We start from the raw sequence: 21,022 nt of genomic DNA, 5'->3' as shown, positions 1-21,022 counted from the left end.
ATATGATGAAGAAATAAGAGAGGTCTGAAGGCAAACAGGGTTCAACTCACTACTAGCAAGGTGTGACTAATGAAGTGGCCATTGCGTGTATACTGGGGGGGGGGGGGATATATAATAAAAATGCTATTCTGTATCTGTATAGTTACGCAACATCAAACTTCTGGAAACAGATAAAATCGTTATCAGACATAATCTCTGGAATAAATTGGTAAGAGCAATTATAATGTCTGATCTGCCAGACTCTCCTGACACTCCTGTGGAAATTGTGCACAAAGCTGTACTTGTATAAAGTGGAGAAAGATGGCCTTAGACACAGGAGGGCAATGTTTAAATCCAACAGAAACACAGTTATTTGTCTTTTAATATACCTTCAGTCTAAAAAATATGGCTATCCAGTTTTCCTTTGTGTTCATTTACTGAATTGATGACATTTCTCTACATTACGAACCACAGAAATGGCACTTTTTATGCTATCAAGTCCTTGAATATAGGCAAGAAGGAGGAATGGCTAGCCAGGGACACTGATGTCTCTATGCAGAAGTCTGCTGTGTTCTTTTGGTATCCACCGTTGAAAATGCTGATTTGCAGCTGAATGTTGTAGCAAATGATGAGCATGTAAAAGGGGCCATGTTCTGTAAGCAGGGAACGTCTGAAGCAGGGACCTCGTTTTGTCCAGAAAGTGAAAGTCAAAGTGAGCTTCTTGCAGAGCCAGGTTTTGATAGAGCTCAATCAACTCGGTTTACAGAGAAGCTGTAGTGTCCCAAGGGCAGATTTTTAAATGGGTTTTCAGTGCACAGTAGAGCTTGTTTTTTCCAAGCTGAAATCCTTGAAGTAAGTTTTTATTTTTTATTTTTTTCAGCTTTTGCAGAAACTCATTCTCAAGCATGGAGCTGATTGTTTCCTCTGGTTTGTTCTTAAAGTTTTTAGAAAGTCTAGCAAACCCTGTTATATGCCAGGTTTGAATACCTCCAGCCTCCTATAAAAAGCATACACTTACTTATACAAGGTCAGTCCATGTGTTGTTTCTGCCCATAAGTTTGACATTGAGGAAATTGAGTTGTGGGGTTATCGGGATACAAAACAGCTTCTATTTTCTTCTCTTTATTGTTTCAGGAGATGCACAGACATTTTAGGTTTACATTTATTTTCAGACCTAAAATCTGATACCAAAACACTTGAGCACTCTCTTTTTGTAAGGCCCCATTATTGTAAGGGAGTATATCATCATGTAGTGTGTTTGGAGGCTATAGTTAGTGTGTAGTGTAGTCATTGTTTTGTTTTGTGTGTCGGTTATACTAGTGAATGTCACAGTTGATCCAAAAAAAAGCCACCAAAAGCAGATTGCAGTCTAAACGTTGTCTCCACATGGAAAACTGGATTGATACACCTCTATTGTCAGACCTGCAGGGTTTAGGCCTGTGATATTCTCCTCTGTCTTATAGTGGACGGAAACTATTTTTTTGGAGTGGCACAAATAATTTGTGTGCCTTCTTATTTGATGCAGCCCACCTGATTGTTCTGTAAATGGTTTTAAATGGTTATATAAAAAATGCCTGAGGCCTTGGATGCATTTTTAGGTAAATAGTACCATATAACTTTGTTGTTTGCAAAATTTGTGCATAATTTTTAGGAAGGTACAATTTCTATTTGCATTTCAAGTTATGAAAATGATTCGTTAAACATGTTTGTGGTTTTTACAGTAAAAAATATAACTTTTTTCTACTCGGATTTAAAAACATTTTTTTCTGAATTTAGCTCAATTGTGCTAATATAGTATGTCAAAATGAAAAAAATAACTCCAGTTTCAGATATTTGAGGTTGTGCTGAAAATACAAGGCAAGATAAACAGTTTTTAAAGGTGAAATATAGAGGTACAATGAAAAGTAGTCAAAAACGGCAAATTATACCCTGGTCCCCAGAGGAATAAAGTGGCCAAAAATTGTCATTTTTGGAGGGGAGACTAGTGTTAATATACCGTAAGTTTAACTAATCAGTCAATTAACCTCTGAATCCCTAAGCCTGTTTCTGCTGGAGGTTTCTTCCTGTTAAAAGGGAGTTTTTCCTTCCCACTGTCACCAAAGTGCTTGCTCATAGGGGGTCAGATTGTTGGGTTTTTCTCTGTATGTATTATTGTAGGGTCTACCTTACAATATAAAACGCCTTGAGGAGACTGTTGTTCTGATTTGGTACTTTATAAATAAAATTCAAATGAAATTGAAAATGAAAATGAATATCATGGCAAGAGCTACGAAATTACCTCATGAATGCCTCTAAAAGTTTGTGTCACCTGTTGTGCAGAAGACTTATGCATTTGCATATATGGTTCCCAATGTCAAACATGTTTTTGTCCTAGAAATTCAGTTTCTCTTGTTATCCCTTTCACTTGGCTCCAATGCCTCCATCACATCACTCATACACACTTTGAGTTCTCTGTCTATCTTGTGTTTGCTTACTTTTGGACCCACGCTGCTTTCAGTGAAGCCTCCATTGCCCGTTCTTGCTGTTCCATTGATTTTGTATTATCTTGCTGGATGCTTGATCTGACAACTTCAACTGATTTTGTTTTCTGGTTCTTACATCCTCCTTTTCTGAATGTTTTTTTTAAATGGTCACATATGGTGTTACAGTGAAATTTTGTTACCACCCTGCACTGTGGTCTCTTTTTTCATTGCCAATAGCTAGGATGACCAAGGGTTAATTTATAAAAATGAATTTCAAATTTCTAACTTTTATGTAATGTGTTTTATCATGTGTCGTATGTGTTTATATTATTCTGTCTTCATTAAAATGAAACTACAATACAAATTATATACTGTTCTTTCTTTCTACTGTACTTTGTAAGTGCACAAACTTAAAAATTCAGTATTAGATCAAATAATTATTTAACCCAGTAACGTTTTCAATGAAATTGTCACTGTTATAGCTGCTTTTTAGTATGTATTCCCAAAAGTATTTGCTTGTCTGCCTTAACACACATATCACTTTGAGTGACATGCCATACTTAATTCATTGGGTTTAATATGATGTGGGCCCACCCTTTGCAGCTATAACAGCTTTAACTCTTCTGGGAAGGCTTTCCACCAAGTTGGCACACTGATTTCGAATAAGGGCTGGCTCACAGTCTCTGCTGTAATTCATTCCAAAAGTGTTCTGTTGGGTAGAGGTCATTTTGTCATGTTTGAAGAGGAAAGGGCCGACTCAGTCCAGCGGGGCGTGCTTTACAGCACTGCATCTGACCCCTTGCGTTTAGTTATGTAAGGCTTGGATGCAGCTGCTCAGCCAGGGAAACACATTCCAAGAAGCTCTCTAAGCGCTGTTCGTGAGCTAATATGACGACCACGTGAAGTTTGGGGCATCTGTAGCAGTTGGTGACCACTGTGTGCTTCCCAGTTGTGTCAACTTTGTTATAATATCACTAACGGCTGCAGACAGGAAGATACTGCCAGCACCGGAAACGTGCTCGTCATCTCCGAGCATGAAGTAAGGAGAGCCTTCAAAAGAGTGAACACCAGGAAAGCAGCAGGACCAGACGGCATCCCAGGTCGTATCCTAAGAGACTGCGCATACCAGCTAGCTCCTGTGTTCACTGAGATATTCAACATCTCTTTATCTCAGTCGGTGATCCCCACATGCTTCAAAGAGTCCATCATTGTTCCTGTCCCGAAGAAACCCCACCCTGCTTCTCTCAATGACTATCGCCCTGTAGCCCTCACCTCAGTAGTGATGAAGTGCTTTGAACGCCTGGTCAGAGACTTCATCATTTCTTCACTACCAGACACACTGGACCCACTACAGTTCGCTTACCGTCCAAATCGTTCCACAGACGATGCCATCTCTCATCTCCTCCACACATCACTCACTCACTTGGACACTAGAAGGGGGAATTATGTTAAAATGCTCTTCATAGACTACAGCTCTGCATTTAACACCATAATTCCCTCCACACTCACCACCAAGCTGGAGCATCTGGGACTCAGCTCATCTATGTGTCAGTGGATCTCCAACTTCCTAACTGGCAGACCACAGGCAGTAAGGATGGGCGGACATGTCTCAGCCTCCACCACTCTCAGCACTGGAGCCCCCCAGGGGTGTGTTCTGAGCCCCCTGCTGTACTCTTTGTACACATATGACTGTGTGGCCACTACCAGCTCCACCACCATCATCAAGTTTGCTGACGACACCGTCGTGGTGGGCCTGATCTCTGATAACAACGAGACGGCCTACCTGAAGGAGATTAGGAATCTGGAGAACTGGTGCCAGAGGAACAACCTCCTTCTAAACGTCAGTAAGACAAAGGAGCTGATAGTGGACTTCAGCACTAAGCAGGAGAGGAACTACCAGACCCCTGTCATCAACGAGTGCCCAGTGGAGAGAGTGGACAGCTTCAAATACCTCGGAGTTCACATCACGCAGGACCTGTCATGGTCCTGTCACATCAACACCGTGGTGAAAAAGGCCCGACAGCGTCTCTACCACCTCAGACGCTTGAGGGACTTCCAACTGCCCTCCAAGGTGCTCAGGAACTTTTACTCGTGCACCATAGAGAGCATCCTGACGGGAAACATCTTAACCTGGTTTGGGAACAGCACCATGCAGGACAGACGAGCTCTACAGAGGGTTGTGCGATCAGCTGAGCGCACCATCCGCTCCGAGCTCCCTGACCTGCACTCAATCTACAGCAGCCGGTGCTGGACCAAGGCCAGGAAGATCGTGAAGGACCTCAGCCATCCCAACAACAGACTGTTCTCTCTGTTGAGGTCAGGAAAGCGATTCCGCTCCCTAAAGACCAACACAGAGAGACTGAGGAGGAGCTTCTTCCCGCAGGCGATACAGTCTCTCAATCACACCACCACACAGTACTGACCCACACATATAGTTCTTACACACACACTGGACATTCTGGACATTGTTTTCACTTCATCACTTAAATCACTTTAAGCATATTTGCACTGCACAAGACATAATGTGGATTGCACAACACTGGTCACTACATTCTTCATTTCCAGTTAATACTTGTACAGCTGCTGTTATTGTGTATATATTTATTTATATTTCTTCATACATTCTTATATAGTTCTATATTGTGTATTTTGTTGTACAGTTATTTTATTTTCAACTTTAATTTATATATTTTATCTTATTCTTTCCCAGTTAAATTTACCCTTCATTCTAATTTGTGTTGTACAGTTATTTCATTTTTAACCTTAATTTATATTTTATTCCTTCCTAGTTAAATTTACCCTTTTTAATTTTTCATATTTATTTCCCTTTTTAATTTTTCATATTTATTTCCTATCTTATTCATAGCCTTTTCCTTTTTTTGTTTTCTTTAGGTCACGAGCAGTTGTCCAAGCATTTCACTGCATATCGTACTGTGTATGACTGTGTACGTGACAAATAAAATTTGAATTTGAAATTTGAATTTGAATTTAATAGTTGAGTGTGGATATTTAGTAGTGTTGCACAGGTGGCATCCTGTCATGGTACTGTACTAAATTCACTCCTGAGACCCATTCTTTCACAAATGTTTATAGAAGCAGTCTGCATGCCTAGATGCTTGATTTTATATACCTGTGACCATGGAAGTGATTCAAACACCTGAATTAGATGATTTGGACGAATTAGTTAATACTTTCGCCAATATAATGCACTTCATTATGGATAATGACACTATTATACTGTAAGATCTGTTTTCTTCACAGCTTTGTACTTTCTGTTTTTCGTGTTTCACAGTAGCACCACACTATAATAGAGACAGAAACAGTCCCACAATGCCATATTAATGGTTTCAGTAGTTAAGTGATCCACTAGCAAAAGTAATATTTTTGTTTTATGAATGTCTGAGCAGTGGGGATAACACCTGTGCAGCTTAAATTCTCCTTGATGATGCTGGTGGAATTTGATTTATTCTGTGCAATAAATGGAAGATGTGCATTTATCACTAGGATTAGAAAGCGCTGAGAGTCATTCTTAAATAAATGGACATTTCAGAATGTATTTTTTTAAGTCACAAGGACATCTAGTTTCATAGAGGACATTCCTGATTGATGAGTAGGACACCTTTAATCCAAAGGTATCACTGTCCTTCATGCTAAAGAGGCACTTTCTTCCTTTTGTGTTTCAGAAAAACTAACATTGATTGAACATGTGTGTGTGTGTGTGTGTGTGTGTGTGTGTGTGTGTGTGTGTGTGTGTGTGTGTGTGTGTGTGTGTGTGTGTGTGTGTGTGTGTGTGTGTGTGTGTGTGTGTTCAGGCAAAGTATGGTTCAGGCATCGTTTTGTGCCAGCAGAGGATTTGATCATTTCATGATTTCATGCTTTTTTTTTTCTCTGTTTTAACCCCAGCAGTAACCTTCAGCACAAATCAATATAATATTTAAGAAGTTGTCAAACCCAAGCTGATTAATGCTCATGTTTTTATAAATAACAACCCATTATACCCATTTTAGCATTACAATATTTTAACCACCACGAGAAGGTCAGAGCAAACCTAAGTGTTGAGGCACAGAGAGGGTCTGTACTGTAAAAGAAAGTGAGCTGTACATAAGCCATACAAAGGGCACTTAGTACAGAGTGGATGCCACTTGGGAATCTTTGAGCCTGGCCATTTTCTTCTGGTTTAACAGCTTCAGTTCTCCATAACCCCACCATCCTGAACCCATGAAACCCAGAGAAAATATGTCAATCTGACATAAAGCACCGCATAGTGCTTGTTAGAAATGCTATACGAAAGTGACTACAGTGTTTAATTCGAATTATTTCTATAAAATATTTATGTTTTTATAAAAACTATTCAACCTGTATTCACAAGCTCGATCAGCAGGACAAACCTGCTTATGTTTCTTTTCTGTGTTTCATTTTTTTCCATATTCATTGGCATTTTTTGACCTTTGACTTCTCTTAACTTCTTTGTTCAGATGTCTTGCTTATCAGTCTTTGAATACAAGCCATCTGCTAATTCTTCCATCTGTTAACATGTGACGCACTAATGCTTATGGGAAATGGTGCTTGTGAAAAATGTCTAAAAGCAAAATATTAACTGAGCAACACAACAACATGCAGCTTTGTGATTACAGGGAATAATTCATTTAAATGGGGAAATTAATTAACACAGTGTGTGTCCGCGTAGGTGTGTGTGGTGTTATCTTCATCATGACAGCAAGTCCCCATCAAAAGTTTCAGAAAAAAGCAGTCTGACCACAGAGAGTGACAGCTACAGATATCCACGGGGCTCAAATACCTCTTGAATCCATGTCTTTGTGCGAGGGCACAACAGCTGTATCCGTGCATTTCATTTTAATTCTTCTCCTCTGAATGCAGGAGGTGAGGATTCTTTTGGGGGAACTCTGCACATATGCAACTTGACATCAACAACAGGGGCATATTTTGAGGCAGATGCTGCGTTCAATAATTCACATATTTATTCAGAGGCAGCACACAGGGTTTGATGAAAACTTTCTCCTTGTTTCTTCTTGGAATGCATAAATATGCAAACTGTTAAGTAAAACTTCTATTCCCTGTGTACTCACCGTGGCTGCTATATTGACTAGTTAAGTGCATTGCCAGTTTCACCCCATCATCTATGGGGAATTCAACTTTTTTTTCCCTTTAACATTTGCTTTTGTTCCAGTATCCTGAGGGTGCCTGATGAGTCATGCACTTCTGAGCGTTTGTTCCAGTCCATCATAATGTTGTACAGCATCCTACAAGTTTAAACCGAACTCTGAAAGCTTGATTTACATTTGTAAATGGTGCATTTGTTACATTTTACCAAAAGATAGGCTTAACTACCATGAAGTCATCCTTGAGTTTTAAATGCATTTTGAAGCCAAAACCCCTGAATGTTCTTCACCATTGCCATCTTGATTTTTAACAAGAGGTTACCATTATCAGTCATCAGCCTCTGCTACCGAACTTGGTTAGCAAGATACACCCATATGGATGCATCTTACAGACACAGATACCTGCTAATTAGTGCTAAGTAGCAAACTACTACAACAAAAAATTCACTCAGCAAAACAAAAGCACAGAATTCCCGGAGAGTGTACATCACAACAGGCCATATTATTGAAATGCTAAAGAGTAGATTCTATAAGTGCAAATGAGTGAGAAATTAGTGAAGATAAATATAACTGGATGTAAATGTCTGTACCCACAGATCATACTGTACCTTTTTCATTTTTTATCTGCAATTTTCACTCATTTTAGTTGAATAAATGAGTGATATTTACGATAAACACAAACTTTGCCTAAACAAAATCACATAAGGCAAAGGTATATATATATATACAGATATATATCTAAATGAAAAGCTTCTGCAGAATCAGTATCAGTTTTACTTGTTTAGTGATGGGGCTAGAAAAAACAAAGTGCTCACATACGAGATAACTCTTAGTGACAGTCAGGCGAGAAGAGAAAAAGCAGCAAAACCACCAACATAACTAGGCTCATGGAGGGCAGCCACCTGCTTTGACCCTTCGTTGTGAGGGAAAGGCAAACAGAGAAAAGAAGAAGACCTGACAGTTTGCAGGTTTGTGGTGCCAGCAATTGCAACAATGTTGAGAACAGAGAAGGAAAAAATGCTATTTTATGTGGAGATAAAATATCCTGTTCATAGCATGATAATAATATAAATATCCTGTACTATCATGGAGAAATAACTGAAAAGTAACACTTACTTTTCCTGTTGAAAGCATTGACACCGGTCAAAACTGGATGAAATAAAAACTAATAGGATGTTCAAGACTGCTGCAGTGTGCCGTGTTTGAACTTCTGATATCATGAACTCTCTGTTTGGTTTGACTCTATTTGAAAAAAAAGAAGGAAAAAAGACGGAAAGAAAGAAACTTCTACAAAGACAGCACAATGACTTTGAAGTCACAGTGAGGTACTTTGTTTTTTGAGGACGTTACATAGTATACTGAGGTGACAGTGAGGTAATTTTAGGTGGCGTGTAGTCATGGTTGACTTTGTATAGCCGTCCGCCTGTGAGTTTGTGTGTGTGTGTGTGTGTGTGTGTGTGTGTGTGTGTGTGTGTGTGTGTGTGTGTGTGTGTGTGTGTGTGTGTGTGTGTGTGTGTGTTTGACACCACAACACAAAAGCTGAGCAGCTCTGTGGCCTTGAGAGCATTTACTGTTGTTTCCTGTCAAAAACTTGACAGGTCACTCCACTCTTTCCCGCTTAGAATAGAAGAGAACAAATTAGAATATATGAAAAAAAAAAACAAGTAACTGGAGGGAAAGGTGTCTTTTTTTATTATTATTATTTAATACTATGGAGAAACAAATCATTGTTGTCGCTCACTAACATGGAATGTTTCTCATACTTTAAAAGACGGGACATAGTAACTTTATCATCTTATATTTAAGACTTTTTTCTTCTCTTTTTATTCACCCCTTTTCTTTTAGACCACCAGTTTTCTGTCAGAGGCCCAGTTTTCTTCAGAGTCACCAGAAACCCTGGACCCACTTTTCAAGTTCCATGAGACCATTGCTAAGGTAGGACCATGTAATTATTTCTAATTCTAGCAAGAATTGCGACTGTTATGACGACTTTACCATGTAAGGCAGGATCTGTTGATTTGGGACATCTGTGCTACATATGGTATTTTCTACGCTGCGAATTTTGACAAAATTAGGAGACAAATGTAAAGAATATAAAGTTCTTCCAGTTGGAAAAAAAATGAAAAAGCATATACGTTCATGGTTTATCCTGACTTGGGAAGTGCTTGGTTAGGAATGTTGGTAAACAGAGCATAAAATCTGAAAGGTAGAACCCTATGTAAAGGAGTGTATAGTTTGATATCACTGAGTGCACTGCTGAAGAAAGCCCATGCCATAAATGTGGTTTAAACTTTCTTGTCCCAAATGAGATTATCTCTTCCATCAGAAATTGCTAAAATACTACACTGTAAGCTTGTCTGTGTTGAATGAACCTGGGATAACAACTGTTACTCAATGTCTAAGCGTTATGGAAAAATAGTTTAATCCTTTAATCAAATAGAGCCAAAACAAAAGGCAACAAAACAATCTCACTTGTAAGAGGAGAGAAAACAGACTCAAATTGTAGACATATACCAAGTGACAGACAATAAGCGAGCTGCACCACAGGGTTATAATGCTGGCTGCTGATGCCTGTGACAGTCCAGACAAGCCAGTTCACCATGCAACAAATGAGACATCCTTCATGTGTATATACATGCTGTGTGGCTTTCTGTTCACAAGATTCTCCCAATCAAAATAGTTGTCAGTCAAATATCATTTTATTAACAAAAACACAAACATTCTTATTATTATTACTGCAATAACCTTATCAGTATTGCTTGCTTTGTAAGGAAGGTTTAATTGGATTGGACAACTTTTGCAGTTGGAAAGAACAAACTGGGTCATTTTGCAAAAATTTGTTATTTATAATAATGTAAATTAATGTTAAATTTGATAATCCAACTACACATTTGTTTTTCACTTGTCTAGTTCATTGTTGTGGTGTAGGCTAAAGCCTATCCCAGGCCGTCCTCAAGGTGCAGCAGGTTGAGAGGCGGGATATACCCTGGACATGGTGCCAGTCTGTTGGAGGACTAACTCATTTTGATAATTAGCCCATTCTACTTTAAAGTCTTTAGCGTTGCATTACAGAATCTGATATCTGCTATGCTTCGAAACGGGTGGTGCATCATACATGCAGGACAGGGGTGTCCGAACTCCGGCCCGCGGGCCAACTGCGGCCCGCGATCCATTTTTAATTGGCCCGCCAGTAATTTTATAAATAGAATAGAATATTGTCCGCACTTCAACTTTTGCTTGAGCGTATTGCACTTCTTAGTTTTAACACCAGGGGGAGCTTCTGTTGATCAAGGCAGTTGCTCCACCAAAAAGGACAATCACAGAAGAAATTTACCCCAAGTTACTAAACATGGCAGAACCAAAGAAGCGAAAGGTAGAAAGTGAATGCAGAAAATTTCAGACACGTTGGGAGAGTGAATATTTCTTCAGAGAATTCAAGGGGACGTGTGTCTGTTTGATCTGCACTGAAACTGTGGCGGTTATGAAAGTATAATGTACGACGCCATTATGAAACCAAACATCAGGCCTATGCATCCTACACTGGTGCTGAGCGAGAGCAGAAATTAAAGCAAATGGTAGCTGTCCTGCAGGGTCAGCAACAGTATTTTTTTCGTGCTCAAAAGGTCCAGGAAAAGGCTCCAATAGCCAGCTATGAGGTCGCCCAACTCATCGCAAGACATGGCAAGCCTTTTTCAGATGGAGACCTCATAAAACACGGCCTCGTTAAAGTCACCGAAATAATGTGGAAAAAGTGCAGGACTTCAACAACGTCAGCATGTCCAGAGATACAGTTGTGCGATGCATTGAAGACTCGTCGGCCAACATTAAACTGCAACTGTCTGATAAAGCTGTGCTTTTGATTTTTACTCCATCGCATGCGATGAGAGCACCGATGCCACAGACACCGCAAAGCTGCTAATTTTTTGCGGGGAGTGGACGAGAGCACGAGCGCTTTAGGTGAGTAAAAAATATATTCCACCGTACCCGTGTGTTAATGTGCAGGTACACATGCTTCAAATATCAATAATGCGCATCAATTCTGTCACTACCCTGCTTTTGCGCACCACTTTCTTATATGCGTTTTTCTTGTTAACACAAGTACACGCAAGTACACGCCGCTGTGCACAGCGCACGCAGACGCAAAGAAGTCAGCTGATCTCATCTGATGCAGATTTGCTCCTTGATCAAGTGACATTTGTCCGGATTTTTAGCACGAGTGGCGATCAGCACCGCGGCTGGATGGCCCGATTTACATACCCAGCGCAGCTGATACTCACCAGAATAATTTACTAAGATTATATGGACTCCTGTTATTAAGTCCAGTTCAGTCTGTTAATGTTGATAACGGTTTCAAACAACGTTAATAGTGTTGCTAAGCCTAATAACTTAAATAACAAACTTGAAATGTACCTGTCCCATTTTCCCCTGTTTTTTCTCTGTACTGTAAATCTTCTGTCTAAGAAGAAATCTGAGGCTGCTGTTCTGAGAATGAGCTACCAAAGCTTTTTCTGAATAAGTCAATAAAGATCCATTTATGGAAAGCTGTGATGAAAGTAGTTTTGTCTTTAATTATATTCAACAATATAACATATTCAGCCACTTTTAAGTGATTTTTCTAACTTTAATACACTAAAGTTAAGATTATATACCTAATTTCTTGTAAGTGGCCCAGCCCCTCCTATATTTTTATGTATGTGGCCCTCAGTGAAAAAAGTTTGGACACCCCTGATGCAGGAAAACTGGTACCAGGCTTCTGCTGTTGCTAGGCAGCTGCAAAGCCAGCTGCTGTCAGTCACTTAGCTGGTGTAGCAAATGAAATTAGCAGGGTCATTAGCTAAGTAAAGCATAAAAAGTCACAATCCATTTTAGCTGCAACAGTCAATGCCCAGCATCTATTGATATTTACTGGAGATGAGCAGGCTTTGCAGGAACAATCACTTTATGTTCAGTTCCTCAGTACAGCAGATCTAATGAAGCCCTGACTCTGAAGAAAAAAGCAAAAGCAGAGATGTGGTTTCACATCTTTGAAAATATGCACATTCAGGGCAGCTTGCCAGAAAACTTGTAAGGTGTTTCAGGGAAGTAAAAAAGGCAACTTGAGGTTAAATGCACTGCATGTTTATCCACAGCCATCCCTTGTGATTGCAGCCTTCCTTTCTTGTTCTTTTGCTATAGTTGTGACATATTTTTTCCTCTACAATGACACCTCTGTAAAAGTCAGAATAAATTCACACTGCTTATATAAGATGTTGCCAAATTAGGATTTCCATCTCAGCTAACAGGACCTTTTTAAAATAGCCCTTGCTGTTAGGAGGAACACTCTCATTGCTTATAAATGCCACCAGCTTACCATAGCTATCACCGCTGTGGTAAGCTGTCACAGCATACAAATTACATAAGGCACAGTGACATTTTCATTATCTTTTATGGAGCCCAGCTCTAAATGAAGACACTTCATTTTGTTATGTCCCTACCTTGGCACCTCATATGTGAGAAATTACACTTAGTTTACAAGTACCACCCTGGCAGAACTGTAGTAGCTCGTCCTACTCCTGTGTAGGTTTGTTCTCTGTAAACAAAAGACATTTTTATTCTTTGATGCAGAGAGTGGAGATGGAACCAGATAGAAGCAGACAAATAACTGAAATCACTGGCATTTACATAGGTTGATTATTTTATGATTATTTGTCTTGACTGTGTTTATTGTCACAGTGTAAAGCTTGATGTGGAAATCGCACGCAGACAGAAAAACCTGGTGCAATGCTGTGTCTCAATGGGGATTGCCATAAACGGATTACCAGATGTGTGTGCCTGGAAATTATATCTAGATTTATGAGTTAAGTTTATTACTGACTATTTATTACTAATTATTTCCTGCAGCTCCTGGGTAATAGAAGTCTTCTAAAAAAGAAGAAGAAGGAAAAAAGCAACTACAGCTCATTTTCTTCTTTCATTTCACAAAAGCATAACAACCACAGTGCCCCAGTTAGTATAATGATAAATGATGAAATGAATTATTGTCCATTTAAAACCATACACAGCTGCGATTTCTATGATGGAAAGGGACACCAGAGAATCATTGTATGACAGAGAGATTAACATAAAGCTTAAACGCAAAAAGACTGAATGCAATTTTGTCTTTTTTCATTCTTTTTATGCTTTCAAAAAGCTGGAACTCTATTTCTGCAGTTATTTAACTGCCAACAGTTGATACTGCATTATCTAAATTCAGCTCAAATGTAAGCAAAACAGGTTTGAATGGTGAGTGTGTGGTCATTTGTGCATGTGTGTGTACCGGCAGCGTAAGGTGTCATTGTTCACAGTGCAGGTGACCTTCATGTCCATCCCATCCCTGCTGGATGGTGATTGCTCGCCTAAAAAGCACCTGGTTGGCAGCTCATTTTTCTCCCTTGATTTTCATTCAACAGCACCTCTTCCATTCATCTGGACAAAAACGGTGGAAACTTACTGACCTTAAAAACAAATACCAAACAATAATGGCAGGTCATTCTTGTGGTTCGGCGTGTTTCACGGTATTGCAGCATGCTTCATATCACCTCCAACTTTATCCACAGTTGTGGGTTGACACAGATACTGGCTTGGGTCAATAAGTTTCACTTTATAACGACTAAATAAGTACTCTCTCATGTGAGTTACTGTACTTTTGCAAACACAATGGAAAAGGTCACAGATCGGCTTTTATTAAGTGTTAATTTATGTCTTTCACTGAGCAGCAGAGCTTTCTAGGTCTCGCATTGTTCTGTATGCTTCCTACCGCTAAGACCAGGTGTCCCAGAAACATTTTTCTTAGAGAAACTCGAGGCAATGAGATACACTGAGAGGAAATGAACTTACACACTGACAGCTGAATGTTTTTTTAGATGTATAACACTGCATAACACAATGATGCGAGGTTGTAAAGTCAGTGGAAGTATAGAACTTTACAAACCATTTCACATGTAGACCGCATGCTTGAAAATGAAGTTTGACATTGTGACAGTAGCATAACTGTGTTTGATGACTGATGTGCTCCACTGGCAGGGGAGATAACACATATGCCAAATGTTTCCTAGCTTACTCATTCCCCACTTTTTGGAGAGGAAGGCTGATGGTAAGATGACCTGGAGGAGAAAACAAGTTGAGGTTTGGGTTAGGAAAAGTGATCCACATGTCGCTTAAGCATGTTTTACTGCCTTCCCACATACTTGTTTCCGCTATCACTTTCCACTATATTACAGGGCGACCGTGGTTCAGGGGATTGGGAAGCTCATCTTGTAACCGGAAGGTTGCTGGTTTGATCCCTAGCTCTGTCTGTCTTGGTCGTTGTGTCCTTGGGCAAGACACTTCACCTACTGGTGATGGCCAGATGGTGCGATATGGCATCCTCGCTTCTGTCAGTCTGCCCCAGGACAGCTGTGGCTACAACTGTGGTTTGCCTCCACCAGAGAGTGAGTGAATAGTGGAATTGTAAAGCGCTTTGAGGGCCTCGAAAAGCGCTATATAAATGCAATCCATTATTATTATTATTATTATTATTATTATCATCCTGTTTGCTAGTTTTTAGTTCCAGTGGTCAGATTTGACCTTTCTCTGCTTTAGTTTCAGCCTCCTACAATAAATGATGTCACAATGTAGCTTTAAATGTTTTTTATAACGTCCACTTCTATTACTTGAAGTTCTCCAGTTGTCTTTAAAACCAGCAGTTGTAATTACGCTCGCTTTCTCAATCAACTCATCCTGGCCAATTTGCCCTAACCGCTTTCCTCGCCTGTACTACTGGAAATGTTTTTTAAGTTTTTTGCACAGTCACGTAAATTGTTAAGCTTGTAATTATACCTTTAAAATGCTGCACACTTGTGTGCAGTTATCCTAAATGATTCAACCAGTATGCCAGTTAAATTTAGGCGGTGATGTTCCGGGAGGAAAAGGGTCACATCTAATGTGCTTTTAAGAATGACAAACGGTTAGGTTGCACTTCATGGTTGTAACAAAAGGAGGGTGTGAGGACAATTGTACACACACAGAAAATCTAAAGTAGGAGTATTGCAGTTTTCTGCATTTTAGATGGACAGACAAGATTTTTTTAAGTGCTTATATGAAGAAAAAAAATGTTAAAGGTCTTTGAAACCCAGTGACTCACCTACCCAGTGAGCAACAATCAAATGGTCAAATATTTGGGCACATCAGTGGTTTAAACCCTGGAGTGGATATCTCTGCCCTGTGTTTTCAGACATTTAGAGAAAGAAATCTTCCCAGCTGACAATTCATGCCGAACATTCAGGTTTGTTTCGTACTTACCCTTTATTTTTTATCACATAGACAGAAAAAAAAAGTTTTTATTTACAGATGAGTCCTGTAATCTCTGGCAAAGCTTGTCCGTGTCTATGAGGAAGGTTGCAGCCATGGTGGGCGGAGGAGAAATAGCGCTGTCATTTGGCCTTAATCATCACATCCTTGGAGATCAGGCAAAGTGCCAGATGTTATTTGTGCAGGTTGTAAAATGAAGGGAGAGAGAGAGAGAGGGGAAGAGAGGGAGAGAAGGCCAAAAGTACACTGACACAACATGTCATCATGAAGGGCAAATAGGAGGAGGCAGAGATGTTATTCTCCATGTTAAATATTCAGACTGGGAGAGGAATACAGAAAGGCAGAGAAGTCTGTGACCTCTTTTGGACTTGTGTGTATGTTTGTGTGCCTGGACTTATGTTGTGAAGAAATGAAGCCATTGTGGTGACCAAACGCCCCTCATCGGGTCAAAGTCTTTATGAACAAAATCATTCAAATATGGGTGAAAACATACAAGACGAGGTTAGGATGAGCACACGTTACAGATATGGTAAGTTACCAGGAAAAGAATGTATATCACTGTAATGTCCTTTTGAGTATAGGGAACAGGAAAGTGTGTGTGTGTGTGTGTGTGTGTGTGTGTGTGTGTGTGTGTGTGTGTGTGTGTGTGTGTGTGTGTGTGTGTGTGTGTGTGTGTGTGTTTTCCGAAATGTCAGCAAGTCTGCAAGAGACATGGAGACACAAACACTTTTGCATATCTTGTAGTTATAATGAACAAAGTTTTTAATAACATAAAAACATACTTAGTTTTTGTGCCAACTGATTCTACTAATAGTAATACCTGCATGTTGTCTATGTCAAATATTCTGATCAATTTATTTACTTATTGTTAGTTAAATAAATCACATGTCCTTCAACATTGTGAAGCACACACAAAAAATGGTCACTCGGCTGAAAATCAAATCAACAGAAATCTCAAGATAATCCTAATCGTTTCTCTTGGTTTGTCACCATCATACAGCAGAACAAATAAGATTATGCCTGTGAGGACATTAGTGCATTGCACCAGCAAATAGCAAGTCATCTCAGGACAAAACAAATTACTTACAGCAATAATATGACTTCAGAAAGCTGGGGTCAGGGTGCTCACTGGGTTGAACAGGCACCTCATATGTTATAAGGCTATTGCAGATGCCTGGGTTTGAATTTGCTCATGGCCATTTGCTGTGCGTCTTCCCAGTGCTCTCTCTCTCTCTCTCTCTCTTTCTTCTCTCTCCTAGCTTTCCTTTTAAGAAAGCACTCCCCAAAAATACTTAAAAGAAAGCTGGGGTCATTTTAAGGCAGAATCCTAAGTGTGCCCAAAGATAGATGGCTAAAAGACAAATGAGCTCACTTTCCATTCCAGTGTGACAGGGCAGAATTTGTATTTGCTTCAAATAGAATTAATTATTCCTTAAAATCATAGAGTTCAGTCAGAATGAACATTCAATCCTTAAAATTGAGTGGCTCTAAAAGAGAATAGGGTTGAATGAAGACAGAAAAATAGCTCATGGCAACAACACGTCTTGGACATTAGCTGATATACATCTGATATACAGTCTCACTACAATGCAGTAGGTTGAGCTGGTGTCACAAAATGAGAAAATGAACGTTTGTATGTGTCATGGTCTTCTGTTTAACAATTGCAGATATGAATATGTATTTTTTCTTTCTCTCTTCTTATTGCATCAGTGTTTTATCGTCTTTCTCTGTGTATCATTCTCTCTGTTTTATCCTCACAGCAACACCGAACCACCTCCTGACTCTCTATGGAATGGTGCATGTGCATTGTTAGTGTTGTAGCTCAGGGACTTTGCCTATGCTCTGTGTCCCTGAACTCATTTGTCAAGTGCGGTTTTGGACACAGCTTGGTTGGAAGGGCTGAGGGTGGCAGGTGGCAACAGAATGCATCTTTCACTTTCTTTGTTCTTTCTCTCCTCTGCCTCCCTTGGCCTCTAAGTGTGCAGTGCTCTCAGAGTAGCACATTTTTTAAACGTGGTCTTGTATACAAGCTGGAGTCCTCTGAGTTGGCAAAGCATGGCAGGCGTTGATCAGGCCAAGGACATGTAGCAGGTCCCTGCTGCACAGTGCTAGGTTTGCGTCAAACAGCCATATACTTTACATGTGCAGTAGGTATAAAAGTGTAAATAGAAATGTGATGTTTGCCTCAAGAAAAGAAAATGTTTACTCGGCCATTTTAATCCTTGCACTTTAAACACTTCAACCCAGTTTTGTTTTGGATCTTAATAATCGCTGCGGTTAGCAACGCTTTCCTGTGAATTCTTAAAAAAATGTTGATTTCCCACATCTGACCATGTGGATTTGTTTTCCTAAATCTAACTTAATCTTAACCACAGAGAAAAAAAGTATGTCCACAAACTGAGGGCAAGGTTGTTAAATGCTGCTGAAGGCAGTGATGTGCTTTCCATGTAAATTAAGTGAGCCGTTAATGTTGTTACAGGCCTGCAAAATGTTTTCAGTGCAAGTCTTCGCTAACATCCAGAGCATCAAGTGCTGTTATCTTATCAAAGCTGTTCTTTCACACATCCAGAACATTTTTGTCCCTTTTTTGTGAACAAGTAAAAACAAAACAAAATGCAACAGAGCTGCAAAAGAGCAATAAACTTCTTCTGGCCAATGCATGTGTGACTTACTCCCCAACGATCCCTAATTTAGATTTTGTCTCTCTTAAAAAGAGGGCTGATCTCTCAGTGCAGAAAAGCTAAAGGAAACTATGTTTGCATCTCTGTGACATCAAACATCTCTGATGCCCTAGGATGACAAAGAACTAACACAACATGAGCTGAGATGTGTCATATTTTTGTATCTTCTCTTCTTAATATTAGTAGTAGTAGTAGTAGTGGTAAGCAGTATTATGTTAGCAGTTGTCATTAGAGTGTTATCATAGCTGCAGTCAGTTTAAATCAAATCCTGAGATGTGCAAGTGCGGACCAAAACAACCACACCAAGACCCTTTGCAGGAGGTCATCTTGGTGCAAATAACTATGAAATGATGTCTTCCAGTATTCCAGAACATAGCACCTTCTTCCTGTATTTACTTTTCTTGGTCCCGCCCCAGACACATCTGGCCAATGAGCAGACATACTATAATATTCTCACGTGGTTTATAGTCATGCATTTTGGTTCACTTGGAGTTCACCTGGATTTTTCTCTGTGTGAAAATAAACCAAGTAAAAAAGAAGCGACGAGCTACAAACCCATCAACTGATTTGGATTGGTAAACATTTATATGTGACATTATTCAAGACATTTTTTTCTTCCCAAGACACATGGAATGTGCACTGTATGTGGGGCAAGTGTCAGATTAAACACTGGTGATACTAATAAGGATAGAACAGACATGCAGGCTGGAAAACTGGCAAACTGGGGGACGTAAACCTGACAGGAGTGCACAACTACAGCAGATTAAGAAAAAAGAAAGCAGAAATAAGAAAAAGTATGAGCACAAAAAATCATTATTGTTAGTAGTAGCAGTAGTAGTTTCACACCTATATATCACTGGAATTAATTTGTTGTCCTTGTCTTGGAGTGAAACACAAACAGAAACACAGAGGGCAGTAAAAAAAGAAGATAGGCAGGGAGACAGGAAGGGTAGATGGTAATAGAACAAACAGGCCCAGAAATGAAGAGTGGGACAGAAGGAGAATGAGAAAACTGCAGATAAGCCTGCAAATATAGATGGAGGTGATGGTGATGAAGACTAAATGTCCCTCCCAGAGAGACATTGATTGGTGAGAGGAAATGAAGACAGAATGACTTAACATAATACACAAGATCAGACACGCAAATAAAGATGTGTCAGGAGCCAGATAGACGAGTAAAAATGAAAATAATAAACAGAGAGAAGAAGATGGCACGTATACGAAGGTTGCAAAAAGTTGGCAGAAAGAGTTAAATATGCTGGGGAGAGATTCTGATTCATGGAGTTAAGGAGATGAATAGGAAAGGTATTTAATACATTTTATTTCCAGGTCTGGGCTCATGTGTCTTCTTTATTGAATTCTGTCATCTTTACTTAACATCCATTTCTCATTGCTGCCAAAGAGCACAAATACCACGAGATGTGATCAGTAAAGGAAGTTGAGAACTTTATGTGAGAAAGTTAATCTGAAGGTGATGCTTTCATGATCTCATACACAACAGAAAAGAGGGTACAGTAGTAGATTAGAAAGGAAGGAGGAAGAAGGAAGACAGCAAATGTTATTGGGAATAAAAACTCTTGTCATGTAATCATGACCGTTATTCAGGGTTTCTTAAGGTTTCCATCAAAGTTTATATTCTTCTGGACGTCACCAAGAAGTTGTGGTGTGACATTATTAAAACACGGGATAAAAAGGTTCAGACTTCAAATTGACCCTTTGAAAACCCTGCCAGATGTCCATAGAAATGCAGACCTTCTGTAAACAGGTATTTGTGAGTATATGAATCAAAAGCGTTCAGAGTCCAAATTAATGTAACTGTATGCTGGAAATGCAGAGGAGATTTTCAAGAGTCAGACCCTGAACCCTCGGGCAGTTCCGGCAACATCGCAATTTATAATTATCACAGGAGAAAAATGTGTTTTTGACATGCAGCCTAGAGTCTAACTGCAAATTGCTGTGGAGGGAAATACGTATTAAATATATACAAATATTTTGAATCTGATGCTCACTAATTGGTGCCACATAAGACTTCTGCAAGTTGCAGCAGTTGTGAAGCTCTGTTTGGCATATTCATGCGGGATCTAATAATCACGTTTTTTCAGACTGAGTCTCATTTTGCATATTGAACCTGTTGGTTTAGTTAGATAATCCATGGATTAGTTTCTGTTCATTCGACAGATTAATAGTTTGGAAGCCCATTGGTATACAGATTTTGTCTTTCAAAACAGACTGCTCTTATTGGACATCAACCTGTTTCCACTAGAAAATGTTAGTCATTTTCATGGCACTTTCATTCCTGTAGTCATGACTGAGAACCTTGTCACTAATTCGACAAAGGTAGTCAGATTATTCTTCAGGAAAGATGGGTTTTGCGTCTGTGTGTAATGCAGTTGCTTGTCAGCCCTGTCCACTGCTTTTTCGATAAATGCTCGAGAACAAAGGAACATTAAAGCACCCATATAATAGAGATTAC

The 21,022-nt window shown here is 39.5% G+C and overlaps 1 protein-coding gene across 1 annotated transcript in view; it reads left to right on the top strand.

Moving 5' to 3' along the window:
* Nucleotides 1-21,022, top strand: part of naaladl2 (N-acetylated alpha-linked acidic dipeptidase like 2) — a 471,898-nt gene that overhangs the window by 379,940 nt on the left and 70,936 nt on the right. Inside the window, exon 15 of the mRNA XM_076880772.1 lies at nt 9,407-9,496. Coding sequence (XP_076736887.1) covers nt 9,407-9,496 — 90 coding nt within the window. The remainder of the gene's footprint in view (nt 1-9,406; nt 9,497-21,022) is intronic.

This window comes from Maylandia zebra, linkage group LG23, assembly GCF_041146795.1.
Source record: "Maylandia zebra isolate NMK-2024a linkage group LG23, Mzebra_GT3a, whole genome shotgun sequence".
Taxonomy (NCBI): Eukaryota; Metazoa; Chordata; class Actinopteri; order Cichliformes; family Cichlidae; genus Maylandia; species Maylandia zebra.
The sequence above is the reverse complement of the archived record's forward strand: the minus strand, read 5'-3'. Positions and strand labels throughout refer to the sequence as shown.